Source organism: Sinocyclocheilus grahami, unplaced genomic scaffold, assembly GCF_001515645.1.
Source record: "Sinocyclocheilus grahami isolate Dianchi unplaced genomic scaffold, SAMN03320097.WGS_v1.1 scaffold17684.1, whole genome shotgun sequence".
Taxonomy (NCBI): Eukaryota; Metazoa; Chordata; class Actinopteri; order Cypriniformes; family Cyprinidae; genus Sinocyclocheilus; species Sinocyclocheilus grahami.
The window spans coordinates 1-1,607 of NW_015516735.1; the positions used below are offsets into that span (position 1 = coordinate 1).

Consider the following 1,607-nt stretch of genomic DNA (forward strand, 5'->3'; position numbering starts at 1 on the left):
TCAGATAAAGCTATCAAATCAACTGTAAAATATTCAGAATATTATAATGCACAAGGCTTGTACTGAATCCTAAGGTACTGTATATAAAAACATTTATATTCTGTGATCATTCTGGTGCCACCCCGGTAGACCCGCCCCTGACTGTTGGTAAGGTAAGAAGCGTTTTTTAGCTTGTTGCTATTCGGTCTATACGATGTTCTTCGTGGTTGCTAGGGTGTGAGGGTGCTTACTATCCAAAAGAAGATGCTCAACCAAGATCCCACCTTGATGATTTTCTTGTCCACAGATATGACTTTGAAATAAGTCTATAGGATTTTTAATCTGTTTTATTATCCCTCAAAGCATAATATAAGGAATGTTAGAGGGGAAAAAATTAGCTTTCAATGCCTGTAATCTACTCACTTCTAGCCCAGGAGGCGCTGTTTCAGTTCCACACTTGCATTCTGGCAGCGAGTGGGTCTTTTTTAGTGGCTTTCTCACGGCTGCATACTGCACAGGCTCTTCTGTAGCAGAAGCGGTCTTATTGGAGGGGTTTGTGGGTAATGAATTCAGAACAGCTGGACCGATGGCCATGGGCAGTTTTGTCTGCTCCTCTCGATCTATTGCTTTTCCATTTCTCTCTTCTTCCTCATCTTTCACCCTCCACCTATTAATTTCCGCAAAACCCCCATCAGGCTAGATAGTAAGAAAACAGAACAGGATATGAAGTGAAATGACAGGACAACCATATGTAAAATCATCTATAATATCTCCCCTTCTGTATTAAAATCATGAAGATTCGCTATGGAAAACTGGCCATGTACCTGCATACAGGGTACAGTCAACATCTCATTAAAAGGCCCCACAGGATTATGGGTGTAGTAGCTGATTAGGTCATCCAGGCTTCTATGACGGCTGTGTTCTCCAGCAATTAGATATACACTACCAGATGATCCATACTCCTCCTCTTCAATTATGAAATGACGACACCGGTCTTCTCCTCTGGGGTTTTAATGAATTTGTTATTTAATGAGTGAGTGATATTAGAGATGTTGCAAATACGTACAATGACACCACAACGTAGTTGAACACACGGCATAGCCTAATGTCATTGCATTAGATTGCATCTGTAAGTAAGACACACTAGTATTTTACTGATATACAAGTATTTTTAAATAAACAGAAGCACACTGTTCAAGCAAAATGTTTTTTTACGTTTAGGTTTTAAATAAAAATTGTTAAGTTTTGCGAAAAAGTATTGCAATTGAAAAAATGGCCTATTAAAGGGAAGTTAGTTTTGAGAAAAGGACAAACATCATTTGTGTGCAAATGACACTTGATTTGATATTTTGTTGTACGCAACAATTTACAGGCTGTCAGTTGGTCACATTTTTGACTTTTCAGTTGTGCAATGGTGACTCTTCATACAGCTTACATTAGTATGCCAGTAGGTGACGAGCGAGTCTGTCTTTATGAGTGAGTTTAAATCATTTACTCAACTGATTTGTTTAAACATTGACTCATACAAGAACAAAAGAAATAAACTATTTTATTAGTGAGTCATTGAATCATTCACACAACCAGTTTGTTCAAACTCTGACACACTCAGGAACAAAACACCACTACTG

General features: G+C 38.2%; 1 protein-coding gene across 1 annotated transcript in view; it reads right to left on the reverse strand.

The window, feature by feature from the left end:
• Window positions 1-402: 402 nt before the first annotated feature.
• LOC107579479 (hematopoietic SH2 domain-containing protein homolog) overlaps window positions 403-1,607 on the reverse strand; it is a gene marked incomplete at its 3' end in the record, with an annotated part of 3,808 nt that continues 2,603 nt past the window's right edge. The window contains exons 3-4 of the mRNA XM_016265311.1: window positions 804-979; window positions 403-675 (exon numbers count right to left, since the gene is read on the reverse strand). Coding sequence (XP_016120797.1) covers window positions 403-675; window positions 804-979 — 449 coding nt within the window. The remainder of the gene's footprint in view (window positions 676-803; window positions 980-1,607) is intronic.